Source organism: Manis javanica, chromosome 1, assembly GCF_040802235.1.
Source record: "Manis javanica isolate MJ-LG chromosome 1, MJ_LKY, whole genome shotgun sequence".
Lineage (NCBI taxonomy): Eukaryota > Metazoa > Chordata > Mammalia > Pholidota > Manidae > Manis > Manis javanica.
In genome coordinates, this window is record NC_133156.1 from 88,842,289 (window position 1) to 88,864,789 (window position 22,501).

At 40.6% G+C, this 22,501-nt stretch overlaps 1 protein-coding gene and 1 pseudogene across 2 annotated transcripts in view; both read left to right on the forward strand.

The window, feature by feature from the left end:
• The window catches only part of SERINC5 (serine incorporator 5), a 118,729-nt gene that overhangs the window by 91,050 nt on the left and 5,178 nt on the right, over positions 1-22,501 (forward strand). For both annotated transcript variants that reach the window (XM_073234629.1, XM_073234624.1), the window contains 6 exons: positions 5,212-5,423; positions 7,340-7,435; positions 9,633-9,759; positions 17,514-17,580; positions 20,092-20,131; positions 21,029-21,173. In XM_073234629.1, the coding sequence (XP_073090730.1) occupies positions 5,212-5,423; positions 7,340-7,435; positions 9,633-9,759; positions 17,514-17,580; positions 20,092-20,131; positions 21,029-21,173 (687 nt within the window). The remainder of the gene's footprint in view (positions 1-5,211; positions 5,424-7,339; positions 7,436-9,632; positions 9,760-17,513; positions 17,581-20,091; positions 20,132-21,028; positions 21,174-22,501) is intronic.
• On the forward strand, positions 9,766-17,500 carry LOC108390193 (U6 snRNA-associated Sm-like protein LSm3 pseudogene; annotated as a pseudogene).

Here is a 22,501-nt window from a genome sequence, read left to right on the forward strand (position 1 = left end):
CATTAAAATGGTATTGATGATTTTCCCATGCTGTACTTTATATCCCTGTGGCTTATGTATTTAAAACTGGAAACTTGTACTTAATCCCCTTTACCTGTTACACTCATCCCCTCCCGTTACTCTCCCCGCCTCAACTACCAGTTTGTACTTGGTATTTATGAGTGTTTCTTTTTTGTTTTGTTTTTTTAGATTTCACATAGATGTGAAATCATATGGTTTTTGTCTTTCTCTGTCTTATTTCACTTAGTCTGATCCCCTCCCCTCTAGGTGTGTCTGTGTTGTCGAAAATGACAAGATTTCATTCTTTTTTATGGCTGACTAATATTCCTGTGTGAGTGTGTGTGTGTGTCACATCCATTCATCTATCAGTGGACACTTAGGTTGCTTCCATGTCTTAGCTGTTGTAAATAATGATGCAATAAACGGGTGCATACATTTTTTGAATTAGTGTTTTCATTTTCTTTGGGTATTTTTGCTGTTTTTTAACAGACTCATTTGTAAGGTTAGTCTAGAAAATACAGTATTCATACTACTCTTCGTGGAACAGCCAACATGGGTTTTTTTTCCCCTTTTTCCTGTCTTCATTCTCTTTTCATAAACATCTTGAGAAAAAGACCCCAGAAGCAGTAGGGAGAGGCTTTTAATTAGAGATAAAATGAGAGGACAGGGCTCCTGGCTCTGGAGGGGTCAAGAGAGCCCGCAGTTGTGTGTTGTCTAGTGGTTTTATAGTCAGATGAGGATTTTTGTGAACTGGACAAAGGCTTAGGGTTGTAGACTTGTTAAGTGGTCCCTGAATGTTTAAAATTAACAACACAAGAAATTTACTGCTCTGATTTCTCCCTGGGATACTGGCGTCTTGGTCTGGGAGCATATCAAACAAAGCCACCTGCCCAGCCCCCAAGGTGGGCTGAGTTATTGTCTGTTTGCTTAAGAGTACGTTAAGAATCTTACTTCTTAACTTCCTGGGTGTTAAAATGCAATCTATCTTTAAGATGGAATCCTTCCTGCCTTTTGCTATGTTGTTTACGGCTGGGCCTGCATACTAATTTAGTTGCCCAGTTTGCAAATCACCTTATCAGGCATGAAGGAGGAAAGACAGCACCTAGGCCTGGGCCTTTTAGCATGCTAAAGTGAATCTAACATATGATTACAAACGATTAGCATAATGAAAACATGGGCTACTTTCCTTTTTCTGGGAAATGTTAACTGATCTGACTGAAGAATGACTTTAGAGCTTAATGTTTAACGCTGAGTTTTGGTTGGGGGCTTCCTTGCATCTTGTCACATGCTCTGACCAATTATCTTGCCTTGCTTTTTCCGGAGGCCCTCACCCTACTCTGCCTATACCCATGGTCTCTGTCTCAGTAGGACAGAAAGGCCATGGGCCTGGAAACCAGGAGACTGCAGATATTAGTGCCCCTCCTCCTCTAGCTTGCTGTTTCACTTCAGGCATCTTAGTTGGCCTCTCTGATCTCAGTTTTCACACCTATAAAATGACTTGGTTGGACTGGATGTTTAATGTGTTTTTTTATTTCTACCTTAAATTCTGTGACTTGAGGTGTCAGTTCTACATCAAAATCGAAACAACAGAGTAGATAATATATTCAGGTGTTCCTAATAAAAGCCCATTTTCTAAATGTGCTAGATTTTTAATTCATGTCATTGCATTTTCTTTACTCCTAACCCTCACCCTCAGCCCAGGCGCAGCCGGCAGTCCCTGCCTGGAAGCTGCTTCCCACTGTGTCCCTGTGTTCTCCCTGTTGCCTGATCCTTTTCTAATTTCCATCCAAGTTCTTCCACTTAGCATTTATTCAAAATTTTTGGAGGATTAACTATGTGCCAGATAGTGATGCCGGAGTTCTTGTTCATGAAGCCGAAGGAGAGCCAGGGAGAGGCTTTTATTTAGAGATACAATGAGAGAATAGAGCTCCTGGCGGGGGACAAGAGAGTCTGTAGTGGTGCGTTGTCTAAGGGTTTTATAGGCAGTTGAGGATTTGGGGGAACTGGGTAAAAAGGCTTAGGGTTGTGGACTTGTTAAGTGGTCCCTGAATATTAAAAATTAACTTAACACAGAAATTTACTGCTCTGATTTCTCTCTGGGATACTGGTGTCTTGGTCTAGGAGCATATCAAAAGGCCGCCTGCCCAGCCCCCAAGGTGGGCTGAGGTATTGTGTGTCTGCTAAAGAGTATGTTAAGAATCTTACTTCTTAAACTTCCTGGGTGTTAAAATGCCATCTTATCTTTAAGGTGGAATCCTTCCTGCCTTTTACTATGTTGTGTACAGCTGGGTCTGCATGCTAAATTAGTTGCCCAGTTTGCAAATCACTTCATCAGATCTGAAGGAGGAAAGACAGCACATAGGCCTGGGCCTTTAGTGTGCTAAGGTGAATCTTACACATGATTACAAATGATTAGCATAATATAAACATGTGCTGCTCTTCTTTATCTGGGGAATTATTAACTGATCTCACTGAAGAATGACTCTAGAGCTTAATGTTTAACACAGAGTTTTAGTAGGGGGTTTCCTTGCATGTAGTTACATTGCTCTGACTGTAAATATCCTGCCTTGCTTTTTCTGGAGGCTGTCACCTTATTTTGTCTAAGCCCATGGTCCCTGTCTCAATAGTGTGGCTGTCACTGGAATATAAAGATACATAAGTCACGGCACTTATTTGGGATATCTGTAAAAACCAGATGTCATCTAGAAGATCAAATGAATCTGGAGCAGCAGGAATAGCAGCCATTCTGCTAACATTGCTGCATCAAGTTAATTTTTAACAGTTGACAATCTTTGCACCAACATTCACTAAGCACCTGGTTTTTTTTATTAAGTTATTATCAACATACACTCTTATGAAGGTTTCACATGAAAAAAAAATGGAGTTACTACATTTACCCATATTATCAAGTCCCCACCCATACCCCAATGCAGGCACTGTCCATCAGTGCAGCAAGATGCCAGAGGTCCACTATGTGCCTTCTCTGTAAGCACCTGCTATTTGCCAGGCTCTAAACTGTAGGAGAAGAGCAGTCACAGAGCTACGTCCTGCTCTGTGGTGGGGGGATGTGGGTAGATAATCAATTTATAATCAAGCAAATAAGTGCAGGCTCAGTTGTGAAAGTAGCTCTGGAGAAAAAGAAACAGGGAGTGGGGAATGCGGGGAGCAGGGCCAGGAAAGGCTTTGTGATAAGGTGGCAGGAACAACTAGGAAGGAAGGAAGAGTGGGGAGAGCTCAAGGCGGGACCGGCCAGGCTTGGCTTGTTTAAGAGCAGTGGGGTGTGACTGTGGCTGGACCCCAGTAGTGAGGGATGGGTGGAAGAGGTGAAATTAGAGACGGCCGCGGGCCAGATCACGTAGGGCTTCTGGGGCCATTGTGTGGAAGGGCATCACAGGATCTTGAAACGGGAGGGATGTGATCTGATATATATTTTTAACTCAGGAAGAGATTAGAGGGTATCAGAGGTGCAAGTAAGGAGGCCAGTGGGAAATGGTCCAGGTGAGAGACGAGGGGGTTTCCTTGCATGTAGTTACATTGCTCTGACTGTAAATATCCTGAGGCAGATTCTCACGTATTCTGAAGTGAAAACTGGCCGGATTTGCGGAGGAGGAGGACCTGGGGTCTGAGGGAGTGGGACACCGCAGGGACCGAAAGAGGGCAGTCCAGAGCCCTGCAGCCTTTTCCTTTGTTTTCCTTCCCCTCCCCGCCCCCCGCCAAAGGGAGAGTGGAATTACCTTGTCCTGTGATTGCGAAGATGATGCAAGTTTGGGGGGTGGAGTGCAAATACTGGGAAATTAGTCTGGATCTGCTGAATTTGACATGCCAGTTAGATCTGCAAGTGGAGAGATTGCACAGTTGGATAAAGAAGTCTGGAGTGGGGGGAAGAGGTTAGGGTTAGAGAGTTAACTTTGAAAATAGAAGCCCAAGTTAACTGTAAAAAAGTCCTGTATATCCTAACAACACTACCCAGAAGACTAGTGAAGAAACAGACACACACACCTACTAGTCAGCAGTGTTTACTTTGTTCTCTGTAAGTCGTTCTGTCTCGTCATCGATTACTATTTGGCTTTTAGGCTTTTTTTTTCTTTCTTCAGTCTCATCTCTCATCCCTTTTGTGTGTCTTTTATGTTAGAATAATTCTGTGGTCATTGGAGTGCCTGGCTTGGTCTCAGGAACATGATGGTCATTATCATTTTGGCCTTTCCTCCCTATTTTCTTTGTCTCTGAGTGCAGTAACTTTCTCATCATTAAAACATTTGAGCTGAGTTGGTTGAATACTTTCCAGTTTTGTGAAAACAGTAAGCAAGCTGCTTTATTGGTGAAGGTTGTGAGACTGTGGTTACTACGGACAAAGTAATCAGGCAGATGACAGTGATTCAGTCCATGCTCCCTATTGTTATTCTCTCCTCTTAGCATTTATAAATACTCTTTTCTTTGTTCTGAATAATTCCTGTGGATTGTTAAACCTCTGCTTATTTCTCCCATCCCTCTATTAATATTTATATAAACTAGAAAACACATGAATCTATTCTTTAAGGTTGTTTATGGTAAATCCCATTACATTTTTTAAAAAATTAATTGAAAACTCTTTTCCTAGCTGATTTTATTCTCCACTTTTAAAAATGTCAGATCCTCCCTTAATCACAGTTGGCATTGTTTGGAGAAGCAGCACTGTTACAGATGCAAGGAGGCCAGAGCTGAGGTCAGCTGGTCTTCCTCTGAGTGAGGTTTATTTGCTTCTTTCTCTAAAGAGAAGATGGGCATCAGCAGGAGCTGCTGGCAGTCTCTAGAGTAGGAGACTGTTGCACTTCCAGGTGCTGTGTTTATAGGGACAACTTGAAGAAAACTCCAACAAAGAGCCACTTCTCAATACTGCCAGAACCTGTCCCAGGGTAATTCACATTTAGAAGGGGGAAGCTAGAAACAAGTCTGTGGATATTCATTCTATTTGATGAATCAAAAGTTAGTCAAAAACTTTTCAGTGTTTAGAAAAAACTCTAAATGTGAACCCAGACTTTTTGGCACATTTATCTTACCTTCTACCTTTGATGGAGAGAGTGATCATAGTCTCTTAGACAACTCGCTTATGACAGCCTGGGGCCTGAGAGCGTTAGTTAATCCCTGAGGGATGGTGCGTGGTTGTCAGAGAAATGGGGGCTTCATTGACTTGTCTTTTCTCCCCTCCCTCTTACCTATCTCCTGGAGAAACAGGACTGCAGGCACAGCCCACAACAAGCTGTGGCACGCCTCTCTGGCCCTGATGACACTTATCATGTACTCCGTTGCCACTGGAGGCTTGATTTTGATGGCAGTGTTTTATACACAGAACGATGGCTGCCTGGAAAACAAAATTCTCCTGGGGGTAAATGGAGGCTTATGCCTGCTTATTTCAGTGGTAGCCATCTCTCCCTGTGTCCAAAATCGTAAGTGCAGTTTTTTCCATTCTAGTTTATTTATATTTTTTTATTTTTCTAAGTGTTTTTGAGCAAACCCAGTGTTTTTGTTTGTTTTTGTTCTGTTAATTTTGTTTTGCTTTTAGATTATGGTCAACCCTTAACGTACTGTGAATGGGTCAGGAATAGGAAGGGTGGGACTCTTAAGTCTTTTCATACCACACTCTTGAGCTAAATGTGATAGGCAAGCATGCCTCATGTCAAGAAAGATCTAGGTATAAGGAAGGCAACAAATAGGGAAATAGGTATGGCCACTATTATATAAAGTACCACAAGGAACTTTTAAATGGAAAATGCCCTGAGTGTATATTAAGCTCTTCCCTGTAATCTCTGTTTAAAACTTGAATGAGAAACCTCCGGAAGGAACTGTTTCTGGGCTCATCTTTCACTCAAGGCCTGTGGACCAGAGTCAGGGTCAGTGTGGTACAGGAGTCAGGAAACAGGAAATCCAATCTGGGCTCAGCAGGCAGCTGGCCCCATAAGCTAACCTTCCTCAAACCCAGTGCTTTCTGAACAAAGCCAGCAGAGTGTGAGCCTGACCTGTCACGTTGTTTCAAAGCCAGAGGGAAGAGAAAATGGGATTTGAAAGTGCTTTAGAAAGTATAGGTGTGAGTTATCATTTATAAACAACTTCTAATATCTTAAGCCAACATGCAGTCTTTGGTTATAAGGAGAAATGTCCTTGCTGTAATGTTCATATAGATATCCTACTATATGAGTGATGAAAGTATACATGACATTCAGGTTTCTAGATAGGAAAATGAATATATGCTTAATAAACTTATGGCCACTTGAATTCTTCCTAAAATAGTGATTCAAAAGTCAACTAGTATTGAATAATTTAAGGTTTTCTCAGCATTGAAAATTTCAAGTTCATTATTGAAATTGAGCATATTATTCTCCTAATCCCTTTCATTGATCAGTTAAGAATTTCCTAAAACATTAGTATTCAGATTAAAATAGCCTTTGGGTTAAGGCCTGCCTTTAAAAATAGTTATAATTTATATTTTGAAATACTTGGTTTAATGCCATTAGTTGCTAAAGTCTTATTCCCATGCCGCCAAAGGGCAAAATTATAAAAGGATCTGTTTCTGTACCTTTACTGGTTATTATAATTTAATAATTATATTTATGGAAACCATTTTAATCAGAGGGAAGACTGGGTGAAACTAAATCCTGTCATGTTGGCAGGTGGTTAAAAATTTCACCAAAAAAGATAATCGCATTTATCACATCCTGGTTATTCTCAAGGACCCAAACACTTTGATTTAAATATTGTAATATTAAAGCCCTTCTTCCTCATGAATGCTGAGTCCAATTGCCTTCCTCTTTAGCCTGCACCAGCTCTGGCATTCCCAAAGGGTTTTGTCCATTGACAGATAAGAGCTTTTTTCTACTGTCATGGATGTATCTCATGAATTTGCAGAATCCAAAATCCACACCCTGTGAAATCTATCATTTACCCCACTTAGCTATGTAGTCTCACAAATAAGACAATAAATAGGGAAATAGGACATTTCCTTCTGAGGTCTTGTGACTTAAGAACTAGTGTTGATGAACTTCAGGAAGATGAGGCAGTATGTTTAAGTAAGTAGTATGTTTAAGTTGTAGTTATTACTGAAATAAGGTGCTAGTAGATAACTTGGCAGAACCTGTATCTCTAAAATACAGATGTAGGCTCAGCATTTAACCTCCTCCTAAAAAGATAAAAATATCTTTTCAGTGTTATCTGAAAAACACATTCTATACCTCTTCTTCCCTTTAAAGGTGGGGGTTCAAGTTTGAGGAATATTTGGCAGGGAGGGCACCTATTTTTTTAGGCATGTGCTTTCTTACTGTTGAAATTAAAAACCCTGTCTTATAATGTGTCTCTTGTCGTTTTCCAGGACAGCCACACTCTGGGTTGCTGCAGTCAGGTCTCATAAGCTGCTATGTGACATATCTCACTTTCTCAGCTCTGTCCAGCAAACCTGTAGAAGTGGGTAAGCTGACCTTCCTTATTAGGGAGCATGTGTTTGCAGTATGAATAGTCTCATTTGTGGAGGAAGGAATATGTCTCTCTTAGCTATTATTTAAATGTCAAGAATGCCATAAATCAAAATAGAGGCATGACCTAGATATTTTCAGTAAATAAAGTCCGGAGCGTGGTATGTGAAAATGAAAATTCTCTCTTCTGATTCTTCCTGCTGTATAGGAAAGACGTGAACAAAGACAGGCTGTTCAGTATTTTTTAGGTCTAATCTACATTATCCTGCTCTGTGTTTTCAAGGAACATGGGTGTTTTGTTTTTATTTTGGGTTTTTTTTAGTTATTAATTTACTTTTCTTCAGGCGGTTGTTTCTCTGACTATAACAGAGCGCGGAAAGAACATGGGTGGGGGGTGCAGGGGACAGCACCTGAGGCCAGCTTTACCATTGGCTGGCTATGAGACCTTGAGTCGCTCATCTTAAATAATGTTTATTTATGGAGACAACAGAATATGCATAAGCTTTGGAGTCAGACTACTTAGATTTATAGGCTGGTTCTGCCACTTAAGTATCTTGTACAGTTATTTACCTTTCTCTTCCTAGACACTGCCTCTTTAAAATAAGATTTTAATAAAGTAATTAAATAGGATTTCTATTTTTATAGAGTGGCTTTTAAGAATTCAGTGAGTATGTGTGTCCATATATATACTTGTCGTTCCTGGCACATAGTAGGAGCTATATGAGTAGGCTAGTAATTATTATGTAGAGTAGCTGCGATGATTATTTGAGAACAATAAAAACACTTTTATAAGGTGTTATTATATGAGCCACTGAGCCTTGCCAGTAAAAGACCAACTTTTCTTACTTTGATTTCCAAATTTGTTGTATTTCATCATCTTTATCATTTTGATGATACATAAATGTGTATATAAATGTGTGTATGCCTGGATACATTTGATCTTATATAAGTTAAATAAAGCTATTCTCTTTTCTCTCAAATAGAAAATTGAAGTTGTTTTCCTTTCTTAAATATAGAAATCAAATGCAAAGATAATTTTGAAAGTTGTAGCATATACACATACTATGTATGGGTCTTGTCTTTATTGCTACATATAGTGCGAATGATATAATTGTAGGTCTTACTAAGTATAGTCTGTCCCTGGATTTAACTTTTTTTTAAGCTCTTAAGTTTTTAAGTGTAGTCTCTTAATATAGTAATCTTTGGTGTTTACTTAATAAGATCTTTTTAGTGGCAGGTTTAACAGAAAAAAACCTGTATTTAGAAGAACTTTAAATAGAAAAGTTCATATTTTGAACAGCTTTTTAAAAAACATTTTTCATTGCCTAAGACTAAAGATTCCTTAAGCCACAGTATGCACAGCTATTTTTACTATTTCAAGTGTGAGTACCAATAATAATTTTATTCTACCTTCAAGTATGTGCATGTGTTTTTAAATGGTTTTTAGACTTTATGTGATGTTCCTTATTTTTGGCAGTCAGATCTAAGTTGGGTATTTAAAATTGATGATTCCCTATTTGATGAAAAGTAAATTGCCACTAATGGAGTCTTTGTTATATAGCCTCTCAAATTTTTTAAAAAATCGACAGCATCTCAGGATGTTCCAAGGTTACAGATTATTTTCCCCCCTACCTTTGCATAGGTAATTTTATTCTCTCCTGTGGGTGTCACCAGTGCCCATAAATGGTAATTTGACACATTTAGAAAGCACATACTTGAATATTGTCACATTTCTTTACATTACGGTTCAACAACTATTAACCAGTTATGTCTGGTAAATATAATGAACAAAATGATATCAATATGTATACCATTTCCTTGTAAACAAGACTTTTGTACACAGTAGTAACAAATGGAATTAATACATATGACAATATCAATGAGGAAATACCTTCTCTTTAAATAAGCTATTCTATTTATAAGTAATGATTTTTTTTAGTACATATTTACAGACCTGATAAATAAAAATAAACAAGACATATATTTTCCTCTAAAAAGAAACTGTTGAGAAATGGGCTGCTATGGAAGAACTTTGCTGGGAAAGGGTATAAGAAACAAGCACAGGATAATAAGTCACAGCCATTCTATTACAGTAAAATGACTTCTCATCTGGGTGAAAGCTGTTGGCCGGATGGCTGTTTCACAACAGGCCTTTCTAACTTGACTGCAATTACTCTGTCTTTTCTTTCTAAGTTCTAGATGAACATGGGAAGAACGTTACCATCTGTGTGCCTGACTTTGGTCAAGACCTGTACAGAGACAAAAACTTGGTTACTGGCCTGGGCACCACTCTCTTGTTTGTGTGCATCTTATATTCATGGTAAGTCTTAGGAGTTACTTGAGGCCACTTCACAAATTTTATAAGTAAAGGAGAATAGGAAAGTTTGAAACATGGCAGACGACGTAGACCAGCAACAAACTACCAACACCATCGAAGAGCCCCTGGATCTCATCAGGCTCAGCCTGGATGAGCGAATTTATGTGAAAATGAGGAACGACAGGGAACTTCAAGGCAGATTACATGCTTATGATCAACATTTAAATATGATATTGGGCGATGTGGAAGAAACTGTGACTACTATAGAAATTGATGAAGAAATATATGAAGAGATATATAAATCTACAAAACGGAATATTCCGATACTCTTTGTCCGGGGAGATGGTGTTGTACTAGTTGCCCCTCTATTGAGAGTTGGCTGAAACAAAGAATTTGCCCTGTGTGGAATATAGGACACTTTGTATGATTGCCTCTTTAAATGTAGAAGATACTCAAAAAGAGAAACCTTCATAAATTTTAATATTAAGAGATGACCAAGGATTCCTCCACTCCTGAAAGAAGTTGATTTGCATATAGCTCACACATTCTTAAGATAAATGATATTTTTATTTTTCTCCAACCCTTTCAATAAATGTGATCAACAAGATGTAAAAAAAAAAAAAAAAAAAAAGTACGGGAGAATAATTTAAATAAGTTTCAGCAGCTGTAAGGCAGCAGAACGAATACTATCTGAGGAAAAAGGAAACTGGCCTGAAGTAACAAGGTAGTATTACAGCATGAAATCTAGATGTTTGGACTTCACTTGACTTACTTGTATTTACTTGGGCTAAAAGAAAGAAATATATGGGATGCTATAAACCCCTGAAAAGATGGTTGAATATTAGTTGCTAAAGCATTTTGGGAGGGCAAGAGAGTGTCAAGTGAGGAAGAGATGGTGTGTGCAGAGGGTTTTGGCACCTTTCCAGTCCAGGGAAACAACATTTGTTCTGCTGTTGATGGAAAGAGTACAAAGCATTATATACACAGTCATTTTGTGCTTGGTCCAGGAAAGACAGGAAATGCCTCTCTTCTTTTATGCTAAAACCCACAATGCTCGTGAAGAGGCAAGGCAACTCCTCCAGAAGTAGGTGTGGCTTATAGACAGGCCGAATTTCAGATGCTTCTGGTGGGGTTTATGTCACCTTTAAAATGTTTAAAGGACTGTATGAGGGAGAAAAGTAAAGGATAGGGATGTTTCCATGTTCTGGGTAAATATTTCACTGATAATTAAGCCTCCCTTTGACAGTAACCTTTATACGGTCAGATTTTACTTCTGTCTTGTTTGTTAGGTTTCAGCATATAAAAATTTCAATCTGTCATAGGTGCATTATAATATTCCTTTGGCTGAAACAAAACAATCCTGGTGGGAATCGCTCGTATAAATATCTTTCTGAGCACACTGGCATTTTCTCTTAGTTTCTTACACCCTGCTACTGCTAGAAACAGACCAACAGACAGACATTTTAGAGAATGGAGAACTGAGTGATGTTCAGAGTCATGCATCAAGCCTTAAATGCTTACTAATGTTGCAGGTGGTTGTTACCACAAAGGTTGTAAAACAGTGGCTCTCACCTTGTCTCTGACATAGGCAAAGATTTCTTTTTGTAGCCTAAGGGACCACAGTGTCAATTCCATAATTGTCCACTGAGTTCCTACTATAGACAAAACAGTGGCTGGGATTCAGGCCTAAGTTGGTGAATGTTTTCAGGAACACCATAAAGCCCACCCATGCACACCACCGCCCCCGTCTCCATTTTGAATCCTGAGCCTCAGCTTTTCCTTCTTGAACCTGTTATTGTTGGGCTTTGGGGAGAAATGGTGACAATGTGGCTACTTTCATGATTTGTCACCAAGTTTTTTCTGTATTGACACATAAAAAATACTGGTAAATCAAGTGAGGGAGAATGTAGGTTACTAAACTGCAAATATAGAATATTCCATTTTTTAAAATAAAATAGAGTTGTATTTACATATATAGAAAAAATGCTGGCAGGAGATAAATAAACCAAACTTGTAACAGTAGTAGTATTGGGGATAACTTCATTTTATCTTTTATTCTTCTGGGGGTTTTTTGGCTTTTTTTCTGAAAGAAGTTTATTGTTTCTTACAATGAGCTAGCATTTCTTTTTTTGTGTATTAGAAGAAAAATTACAAAGGTAGTTGACAGAATAAAATGGTATGTTTTTGTGGGTTACTGAATGTGTAATCACACATGAAGAAAAGTTTGCCCCTTGGATAAAATAGGACCTGAATTTGCTATAAATCCATCAGTGGAAAAGATGGCAAAAATTCTCCTTAGTGCGTTGATGGAATTGCCACAAATGGTGTTATTTTGCAGCATGGAATTTTCACCCTATCAGATTTTCACTGCCACTCTGGAGGGAGGGATGATAAATAAAACATCACCTCTTTTGAAATTTAGAGGCACCAGAGTGGAAGCTGGTATGGTCTGATATTCCCAAAAGATAACAATTTTCAAAGCTGACAGCTGCTACTTAAAATCTCTCTAAGTGCCAATAACAATCACTATTGAATGCTAGTAATTAAACTGCAAAACCTTAGTGCTTGATGGCATGAGGAGACTGGAAACAGCAGCCACACCAAGTGGTGATAGAGGGTAACCAGGTAGCTCCAGGGGTGTTTGTGGAACACGTGGTACACAATACCCTGTGTTGCCGGTCAGATTCCTTGCAGGTGTCAGTGAAACACATGCCTAGGGTCTGGGTAGTTAATGTTTGCTGTAATTAGCCTCTGCACTCCAGGCAGAGGCAACATCAAGAACTTTATAACCAGTCTCAGAGCTACCAGGGAAGTGAGTTCAGGTCCAGGAGGGCCTTGAGAAAAGGGAATGCTGCTGGAGTGGGAGGCAGCCTGGTTAGGAGGTTTTCAGATCTCGACTTCCTAGAGTCACTGTTTCTGCCCAGACCTAGAAGAATGAAAGGCTGGAAGACAATACAAAGAGAGGCTGCATTGCCTGGGTGGAAACTGCCATTTGAAGATGATTGCAGCAATATCTAAAATTCTTCATAGAAATTATAAGAAGCCACAAGTCTGGGTAGTGTGTACTTTAAAGAGGGAAGAAATCAGTCATTTTCAATGAAAGTCCAAGATTGTAGTTCATCTTTCTATAAGTTCATGGACGGCTTACTGCACTGTCTTCTCGCCCATCTGGGATTGCCTCTGCTCTCCCCAGTGCCTGTCCCCATGCTTCTGTCATGATGACCTCCATCCCTAGTGTTTGTTTCTCTGTCCCAAGTTCTGCTTTTGAGGTATTCACCATGAGGGTGTTTTAGTCTTTGCTGCCTTAACGTGGAAGAAAGACTCACAAAAACCATTCCTTGGCTTTCCCACTGAGGCCGCCTTTTTTCCAGAGGCCCCTGTTGACTGAGGCATTATTACTGTGATGAAGTGTCACTGTTTAGACCCCACACAGTTCCCCGATGGCTCTTTCCGTAGGTAGACCTTACCACACTCCCTTAGGCCTGGATCCTTCTTGTAATAGGCCCTGGCCTCCCCCAGCTATTCCTTAATTCCCTCCTTGCTCTCTAGATTTTGATTGAAATTATTATTCTGTTAGCTTCAAGTTCAAACTGTCAGATTAAACAGGATTCCGGAGTCAATCAAGTTCAATTCTCTTACTGTACATGAAAGGAAACTGAGGCATGGAGCCCATTCCTGTACTTGTCCACTCCCGACTCCAGGAGACCTTCCCTTGAGTTTCCTTCGCTGGAGTGTTGGGAGAGACAGAGTCATAGCCTTTTTGTCTTCCTGAGATGACTTGTGTTAAGGTCCTTCACTGAGGTAGAGGGATAAATTGGGTTAACTTGCGTAATTTTATTACAAGGAGGCATTCGTGCTGTAAAATGTTCTCTGGCTATTTCCGTTTTAGCAATGATTAAAGGAAAAAATAATCATTATTTAAACTGTCTAGGCATTTGAATATAAAGTTGGAAAATTAAGAAACTTTTTAAGTGTCCAACAACATTCAAGTTCAAAATGGGACATTTGCAGCAATACAGTAAACCATGTTGAAATAGGTACAAAGTTGGTAAGATGTCATTGTAAGCAAGATTGACATAAACTGAGAGGAGCTGGCAAGTCAAGGAGAAGGGTATCTTTTCTTCTGGTATTTATTTAAGAAAAGAGGAGTTGGGGGATATCTTAATTTTGGGAATCCTGCCCCTCCCTAACCTGCCAGCTAGAAATCTCCATGGCTGTATTTCGGGGAGATGTTGAGCTCTCCCCACCAGTTCACAAAGGAGTCTGGTCTCCTTTGGGAGCCACGAATTACCAATTAATTATATGGTGCAGTGGAAACATAATTGAACTTCATCATACAAAGGCTGGGAATAGTCATGGGATCTCTCAAGGGCCCTGTTAAGATCGCCAGGGCCCAGTCTATGGTCTCCAATAGGAAAAGCTAGTGGGATGTGTTCTTTAGAGATTTCCTGTGATCCAGGAGTTTGGCCAGTTCCAAAAGCAACTGAAGCAGGTGTGGAGGGGCACGTATGTTTTGAATCATTCCGCCAAAATGAAAGAGGTTCTGGATAAGGCAGTGATTCAGGCAGGAGCAAGGTTGGGTTAGAGGGAGGCATTTTTTTGTCATCGCAATGACGGCAAAGCACACTGGCATTTTGTGAATAGAATGCTAAAGATATAAACACGTTGTGGAGCATTACACCTTCTCTGTACAGTAAACATTGTCCCAGCCAAAGGCTTTCAGTCTGCCTCCACTTCCCCCAGTACTGATGGAAGTACTGGGTCAGAGTTGTTCATACCCTAGCCCTGGAAGGGCAGAAGTAATGGATAACCTGGGATTGATGTGCAGTAACTTGTCCTGTGCTGACCAAACAGATGGGGCTTAGTAATAGCAAGAATGCACACAATAAGAATTTCCTAAGCTTTTAAAGAGTGTGTAAAAATAATTATTTTCTCAATAACTCCAAGGACAATGTTCTGCGAGTAAAACAAAAAGAAATTGACAGCAAACCATTGTTTGGGGTGAAAGGGTTTATTACCCGGCTTGTTCTCCTGGCGGCAGGTCGAGCACTAGCGTCTCTGCCTCCACCTCTGCTTCCCTCAGGAGTTCATCGTTTTCCTTGATGGCCTTTTCCTCCTTCAGAGCACTGGCAGCGCTGCCATCTTGTTCTGTAAGGAATCTTTTACCTCTTCAATGGCACCTCGCTGGTGGCGTTCTCGTGCTGCCTCCTCTCGCATCAATGCCATTTCCTTCTTCAGGGAATCCACAGAAGTTTGCAGCTCGCATTCTCGTGCCGCCATTTCTAGGGTATTTTTCAGGACCGTGTCCTTCTCTTCTGTAGACCTTTTTAATACTGTGAGAAGCAGCCAGTCCACAGTCCCTGCTGCCTCACGGGCACTCTGTCTCTCAAAAGACCTACTTACTCTACCACAGGCCACACCAGTGCCTCAGGTATCACCTCCACCTGCCTCCAGTCCTGGGGTGGGCCCAGTCCTCTAGGAGGCAAGCCACCTCAGACCACATACCCACTGGGGGACGATCCACTGTTTCCCCATTCACAGGGGCAGCCTGCTGAAGCACCCCTCCCATAAGGCAGCCTGTCTTTTTCCTTGGTCAACAATGAACCCTGCTGACTTACACCAATTTCTTCTTTTTATCCCTCATTGAGCATTTGCCTCAGACCATTATTTTACATCCTGTTTCTGCTTCAAGCTGTTTAGCAGTAAGTAGGTTCAAGGATTCTCCCAACAAAATTAAAATCATGACTGAATAAAGAACTTACTTTGTGGTAATCTGCTTGTAGAAGTCACATGTCACTAATGATGAGCTGAGCTGAATATTGGTATTTTGGGGAGTAAGAACAAAGCATTTAAGGCTCTCTGATGATGGAAGTGAAGTGGCAAAGGTGCCAGAATCAAAAGGTTTTCTTCTCTGAAATGTTATTCTGAAGAATTTACAAGATGGAATACTTATTCTAACCCTTTTAAAGAATGAATATCAGCACTGAGATGAAAGTTCCACATACTGATCTCTCCTAAAATTAAAAGCTACATTTTCCTCTATAGAAAGTATATACTATATTAAATAATAGCTTACATGCACAAAATATAGCACACTCTTAAATGCAGGAGCAAGGTGATGTTTCCTGGGTGCACAGTTATCAGGAAGTAATTCCATCATTCCTCTGACCAGGTGCAAAGTCAGGAAGTGGGAGTGGAGGGGCCCTCGATTAGCACCCGTCTGTTCACAGCAGAAAGGAAAGGGCTATTCCTGGATGTGAGTGGGTCCCAAAAGAAGGAGTGGTCCACCTGGATCCCAGAGGACCTTCCATTGTTCATTTGTGTCTCAGATCTCTTCTCTCCTTGGGAAAGAGAATGAGAATGAGCAGAGAAGGCAGTGCTGCCTCCTGGGGCTGGTTTAGTTGACATGATCGGCTAATTGCTGCTTTCCCTCCAGGCACACCCTCAGCTTTCCCGCCAGGCAGGTCAGGCTGACACATAAGATGCCCGAAGGCAGGGACTGTTGGCTTCTCCACTGAGTCCCCAGTACTTGGAATAGGGCCTGGTACTTGGACAGCCCTTTAATAAATATTTGCTAAACGAATTTATACCATTATCTAGACTGTAAGTATTGTATATATTTCTATTTGCTTAAAATGTTCCTTTTTCCCCCCTAGGAAAAATAAATACCTTTGTTAGCCCTGTAAGCCAAATTACCTCTATAGGTATTGGGAAAGTGGAGGGAAGAATTTTTTTTATCACACTGAACACCTACTCTGTGTTGAGTTTCCTAACAGAAAACCTTGTTCTGCCTTAGGCTGATCATCATAGTAAATAACTGTGACCTTTGCTTTCCATGCCCTTGCCTATTATTGCCATCTCTGGGTTCTTCATTGCTTTTGATCCCTTCTAAGTGAGACTAGTCAAAGGGAGGGAAAAGATAAAAGAGAAATTAGAAAATCATCTTGACATTTGAGGGAGAAGAGGCGAAAAACAAGATATAGGACCAGAAGACATTTTACTATTTCACTACAAACTTTTCTTTGTGTAAAATGATGTAAAGCAATCAGTGTAAAACAATGTCAACTACAGAATCGCTGAGCCAGTTGTCAGATATTCAAAGACACTGCTTTGAAGATGTGATACATATACACAATGGAATACTATTCAGCCATAAGAAAAAACAAATTCTACCATTTGCAGCAACATGGATGGAGCTAGAGGGGATTATGCTTAATGAAATAAGTCAGGCAGAGAAAGACAAATACCAAATGATTTCCCTCATTTGTGGAGTATAACAACGAAGCAAAACTGAAGGAACAAAATAATAGCAGACTCACAGACTCCAAGAAGGGACTAGCAGTTACCAAAGGAGCGGGGTGGAGAGGGAGGGAGAAGGGGATTGTGGGGTATCATGATTAGTGCACCTGGTATGCAGGGGGATCACAGGGCAGACAGTGTAGCACAGAAGGCAAGTAGTGACTCTGGAGCAGCTTCCTACACTGATGGACAGTGACTGCAATGGATGGGGGGGACTCGGTAATAAGGGTGAATGTAATAACCACATTGTTTTTCTTGTGAAACCTTCATAAGAGTGTATATCAATGATACCATAATAAAAAATTTTTTTAAATAAAAGAGACTGCTTTTCATTGAAGCGGCCAGAACTGTAGGTTACTGTGAGGCTCTCCTGGAGCATTGGTGAGGTGGCTCTGCCCCTCCTTTGATGGGCTAGGACACTTTAATGTGCTTTGCTGACCTCTTTGTGTTTTTCTTAGTTTGACATCGACAACAAGGTCAAGTTCTGATGCTCTGCAGGGACGATATGCAGCTCCTGAACTGGAAGTAAGTTCATTTCCCTTTCTTGTGCTGCTTCAGCTCAGAAGACTCATTTTTCAGGAAGCCTTTTTATGTTTATTTGCATCTTTATTGATCTGCATTCCATGTTCTAATTTTTCTCCTCAGAAAAGAATACAATTTTTGTGCAGAAAAATTAATTTCCTGTCTATACAATGGGATTAAAATGAATCCTTGATTTTCCTACAAAAAAACTGGCCTCTTGTGTGGTAGCCTACTGCCCACCTCCCACCAGAGGCTGGGGTAGCTTTGTCAGGCAGCTCTCTGCTCTTTTCCTCTGTGTGTGGTTCCATTTTATACCTGTCCATACTCTCCATGCGTAGCATGACTGTGAAATTATGTATAGCTGTTCTGAAGAATGAGAGAGAGAGGTGGAGACAGTAAGGTCCATGCATCTGCTCTGTGCTGTAGTGCTGAGCAGTATCTCTGTTCACTTATTTAACTGCATCGGCTCTATCACGTGGGCATTTCACTGAGTAACTTGTGAATAGTAGGTATCCAAAGAATCAGGGTGGTCAGCAGATGCCTGCCAATCAGTAGAAATTTTCTCACTCATGCAAGTCGTCTCCTGGGACCCTCAGTGGAACATCCACCAAGGTCAGAAAGGTCTAATCAGATGGAGGCCACAAGGAAAAGACTCAGTCCTGATCCCAAGAATGGAAAGAACAGGAGATTCCAGGGGTGGCTAAGACTTAGAGCCCTTGTTACATACCACACTCTGTTGAAAGCGCCACATCTGTGATTTCATTTAATCCCTGTAAAAACTCAATGAAGGTTTTACCACCATTTTAGAAAGGGGAAAAACAGAAATTAACCTTTTATTTGCCAGCATACAAACTGTGCACCCTGGCTCTAGAGTCTGTGTTTTTAACCACCACTGCCCAATTCTCAGCTGCTGTCTCCTGGCCCTGCTGCTGAACCTGGCATCCAGCCTCTGGCTGCCTTCTGATTGCTTGCCATGGATGGAGGAGCCTTGGTGTCTGTCCAGAAATGGGCACTTTACTCTGCAGCAACGTCCCTGGGGATGGACTTTCCTGCCCTGACCTGAAGATAGTGAACCATTATAAAGGGTTGTCAGTGGGCCAGCATCATTTGCCAGCTCTTTCTGTCACTTCAAAAAGGAGAAAACTGTGCTGAATTTGAATAGGTTACTGCCTATTATACAGAACAAAATGGTCTCTTAAAGGCAGGCATTTGTTCTCTCTACTGACTGCGTGGCTACCTGCTGAGGTTGGACCTTTAGGAAGCCTTATGGCTTCAATATCCCTTTTGTGTGCAGTTAAAGCTCAAAGAACAGCAAGTCTTCTAAGTTAGATTTAAGAGAGAATGTTTTTCTTTTCCTTCTAAACTGGAGAGCATGCAGGATGTTGATTTACTCTTTGCATCACATTTCACAGGATATACCTTTGAAAAAGAGTTAGTAGTTTTTGTGGTAACTTAAGCTTCAAAAGAACTAAGACCCCAGCATACCATGTTTAGCCCCACTGAATGAATCAGGGAATCTGTGTCACTTGATCCAAGATTCTGTCTAGGCTAATCTGTCTATTACAAGTTCCTTGATGCAGGAGGAAAATAAAGGCTTGTGAATAGGCCATTCTGGATCCCTTTGTGTTACTGTTTCTAATCTTGTTGACTCTACCATCTCCTCTAGGTATCACATACTACTTACTACCTCTTGTGAATTGTGAACTATTCTGCATTCATGTGCCAGCTCTGTCACTAAGCTGATGTGTGAGTTCAGGCCAATTATTTAGCCTGCCTGACCTCAGTTTCCATAACTGTAAATAGAATAATAATCCCAGCCTTTGAGGCTGAAGAGGTTTTAATGAAGTAACGAGTGAAGGACCAGAATGGAGCTCTGTTAGAGTGGGAATCTTGTCTTATTCACTTGATGTTTCGGGTTGAGTTTTCCATAAGCAGCCATCGAAGCAGAGATTGATGTACAGGTTATTTATTGGGGATCATGGAAGTAAGGTAGGAGAAGAGGCAGTTAGCAGAGGATGTATCAAGTTGAAGGGCACTGCAGGTTGAACAAGCCTCTGCTGACCCCACAGGTGCTCCAGAGCAGATAGGACCCATCGGAGCTGTCCTCCAGGGGCCAGTGGCTGCGCCTTTACCCGCCTGCAGTGGTCAGTCGTCATGTGTGGGTTGCCCACGAAGGGCTTGCTCTAGGGCAGGGTGACTACAGCTGAGGCAAAGCCTTGGGAGCTGCTGTCTTGAAACTGTCACAGCACTTGAAGCACCTAGTGAGCACTAAGTGAGCACCTTTGAAAGGGATCTGGGTGGCTCATCTCCATTTCTGTTGTATTTCCTATCATCAGCACCAGGAGCATCTAGGAAGAACAGTTGCTGAATCAAAACCTTACAGACAGGATGAAATGTGCAGTGCAGGGCCTGGGATGTAGTTCATATGAGGTCAGCTGGGCCTTCAGTGCTTTACTGATGTGGAGGTAGGACGGCAGAAAGCAAGCCACCTGACTGTTGGGTTTGCTCTCCCAGGTTGCTCGGTGCTGTTTTTGCTTCGGCCCCAATGGAGAGGGTAAGTAAAGAACTTCCCTTCTGTGCATCCGTGTGGCCCTGCAGACCTATAGCTCTATCTAGTCTGTAGGTGTTTGGGATTCAGACAACTTGAATGATAGGAGAAATTTTTATTCCACAGATGATTGACTGTTTATATACTTTACACATTCTTCTTAAAGGGTTACTGGGGTTTGTATCAGTATTTTGGAAGGCAATAATCAGTCCATATTTTGGCTCATATTTAAGTTAAATTATACAGTGAGATTTACAGAAGCAAGTACATTTTTTTTTTTTTGATTTTAAGAGTTTTATTGTAAAAGGAAGGTACATGAATACAAGCTTTGCCCTATTTAAAAATGTATTATAAATTTCTAGTAACAGAATGTTAATGGAGCAATAATTGAAAGTAAAGGAATAACTTTAGAAAAAAATTGATCTGTAGCTAGGCATTTAGTACATTATAAAGGTAGTACTTTAATCAGTTGGGGAAAGGAAGAACTAGTCATTAAATGGTTATCAATGCTCAAGCAAGTACATTTTTTAAAGGAATGAAATTTAGAAAATTTATTTCCTTCAGCTTGCTATTTTTTCTGGGATTGGAGGATCCTGCAGGCTTGAAAACTCTTGCTCTGCTCTCTGACTTTCTTTAGAGCTTATAATACAAGTGTTGTGTTTTTAAGAGCTCTCTTCTGCCCTGTTAAAATAAAGGTGATGTTAGGTAACTTATCCTGTTGAAGGTTCTGGGTGGAGTGGGGCTTTGGGGTTTGTGGCATAGGTGAAATTGCCTAAGCGTACAATTGGCTTTGCCATCTTTTCTGCTCTGCAGCCCCTAGGACTGAGGTTAGTTTGAGTAAGGCTGAAACAGAAGTGTGCCTGTGTTCACTCACTGAGCTCATGCTCGCTTTGTGGTTCACAGACACTGAAGAGCAGCAGAACATGAAGGAGGGACCACGGGTCATTTACGATGAGAAGAGAGGCACCGTCTATAGCTATTCCTATTTCCACTTCGTTTTCTTCTTGGCTTCCCTCTATGTGATGATGACTGTCACCAGCTGGTTCAAGTGAGTATGGCCCATTGCCTAAGACATTTTAGAAGGGGCAGTCTTTTAAAAAATCAAGGTAAGACCTATTCTTTATGTGCTGAGACACAGATCAGATCTCCTGGAATCAATTAAACCCCTGAGTCGCAGTATACTCACCTTTACGGAAAGAGTTCCAAGTTCCTAATAGCCCGTAAGCATGCTTTTAACCCTGGAAATGACCAATGCCTACTGCTACTTTAAGACAATGGAAGGTTAACTGAACATGCACAGTGTTGAAGAGTACAGTAGTAGTGGAGGAAGAACTTGGAATACTGAATCATCTGCTTTAAGACAGAGAATGTCATTTTTCCTACTGTGCATTGTATTGTCTTTCTTTTTTTTACTTTCATTACAAAAGTTTGAAATGTTTTTAAAAACAAAATGACATGGAAGTATGAAAAATAACAGTGACCCCCTCTTCCCCCACCCCCTAATTATTGTTAGAAATATGGTGGGTGTCATTCCTTTTCTATGCATTTAACAAGCTTATGTAATTTTTTATCATAAATTTGATTACACATATTTTCCCCTTTGAGGGTTTTTGGTTTTAACTTGGCAGTACATGATAGATCTGACTTTCCCTGTCACCACTTGGTCGTTTTGATTCTTTTTGGATTATTCTTTGATTTACCCAGAGTTTCTATTGGATTATAATTTGTCATAGTTTAGGATAGACATAGGATACACATTTAGGCTTTTTGTGCTTTTTTATTTGTTTGAATGTTTGGGTGGCTCCTAAGTGCCACACTGTTAGAGGTAGCAGGGCTTATATTCTAATGGAGAAGACAGGTCATGATCTAAATCAAATACAGTGTACCAGAGAGTGATGACTTTAGGGAGAAAAATAAAAGGACGAGGAGGAATAGGGAGAACCTAATGAGGTTTGGGAGATGGGGCAATGGTTTCAATTCAAGTGATAGGAAAGGCTTCACTGAGGAGATTGTTCCAGAACATCCACGGGAGAAAGAGAAGGAAGCTTCTAATGCTTCACAGTGATACTTTGAGAATCCCTGGAAAAACCTGGTGTGGACAGTGACTGCATTGGGGTATTGAGGGGACTTGATAATATGGGTAAATGTAGTAACCACATTGTTTTTTCAGTGAAACCTTCATAAGAATGTATATCAACAATACCCTAATAAAAAAAATTTTTTAAAACCTGGTATGGGAAGCTTAAGAAAGAAAGGAGGGAGCTATAATCAATGAGGCAGAAAATAACAGATGATGTTAAGAATGCAGAGAAGCTGGAACCCTCTTACACTCCTGGCAAGAATGTAAATAGTGCAGTCACTTTGGAAAGCAGTTTG